The sequence below is a fragment of the Cariama cristata genome, unplaced genomic scaffold, assembly GCF_000690535.1.
Source record: "Cariama cristata isolate BGI_N322 unplaced genomic scaffold, ASM69053v1 scaffold36530, whole genome shotgun sequence".
NCBI lineage: Eukaryota > Metazoa > Chordata > Aves > Cariamiformes > Cariamidae > Cariama > Cariama cristata.
Genome location: NW_009594740.1, coordinates 1,434 through 2,024, shown reverse-complemented (window position 1 = coordinate 2,024; position 591 = coordinate 1,434). Strand labels below are relative to the sequence as shown.

The window sequence follows — 591 nt, the reverse complement described above, 5'->3', positions numbered from 1 at the left end:
GATATGGCAGCAGGTGAGATGTTCCTGCTCACCCTCCTTGGGTCAGAGCCAGGCGTCAAGCCCTTCCCCACGGACAAACACTCATCCCAAGGGATGCTCCATCAGGTCCCTACCTGTAGTAGTCCACAAAGGTGATCTCCTCGCTGCTGGCCAGGGTGAAACTGTCCCTCGGGGTCTTGTTCCAGTCGATGTCATCGATGCGGTAGGTGCGGTTGTTGTAGCGGGTGATGACCACGTTGCCCACCAGCTGCTTGGTGCACTCGTCTTGGAAACTGTTGATGTTTTGCTTGTAGATGGTGTGCCTGAGGTGGGGAGAGAGAGAAGGAGAGGCTCATGGTGAAGCTCCCTGCCCGTGCTACCCCAAAAATAAAACGCCTTTGCCAAATGGCACCAGTGGCCTGGTGACTGCAGCTGGCACTTCCCTCGCCAATAACCAGTCCCGGGCACGTGGCTGCTGGAAAACCACCCTCATCCCTAAATCCCTGCGAGGCTCCTCTGGGTTTTTTTCCCTTCTCTTACATGAAATTCAGGACGGAATCGCTGCGGATGACTTTGTGGATGGCGTCGGCCAAGACGAAGAAGCCGGCCGCC

The 591-nt window shown here is 56.5% G+C and overlaps 1 protein-coding gene across 1 annotated transcript in view; it reads right to left on the bottom strand.

Annotated features, from left to right (window-relative positions):
• PIWIL2 (piwi-like RNA-mediated gene silencing 2) overlaps positions 1 to 591 on the bottom strand; it is a gene marked incomplete at its 5' end in the record, with an annotated part of 6,429 nt that overhangs the window by 4,452 nt on the left and 1,386 nt on the right. The window contains 2 exon segments of the mRNA XM_009699096.1: positions 72 to 302; positions 520 to 591. The exon segment at positions 520 to 591 is cut by the window's right edge and continues 72 nt beyond it. Of these exon segments, the coding sequence (XP_009697398.1) occupies positions 72 to 302; positions 520 to 591 (303 nt within the window).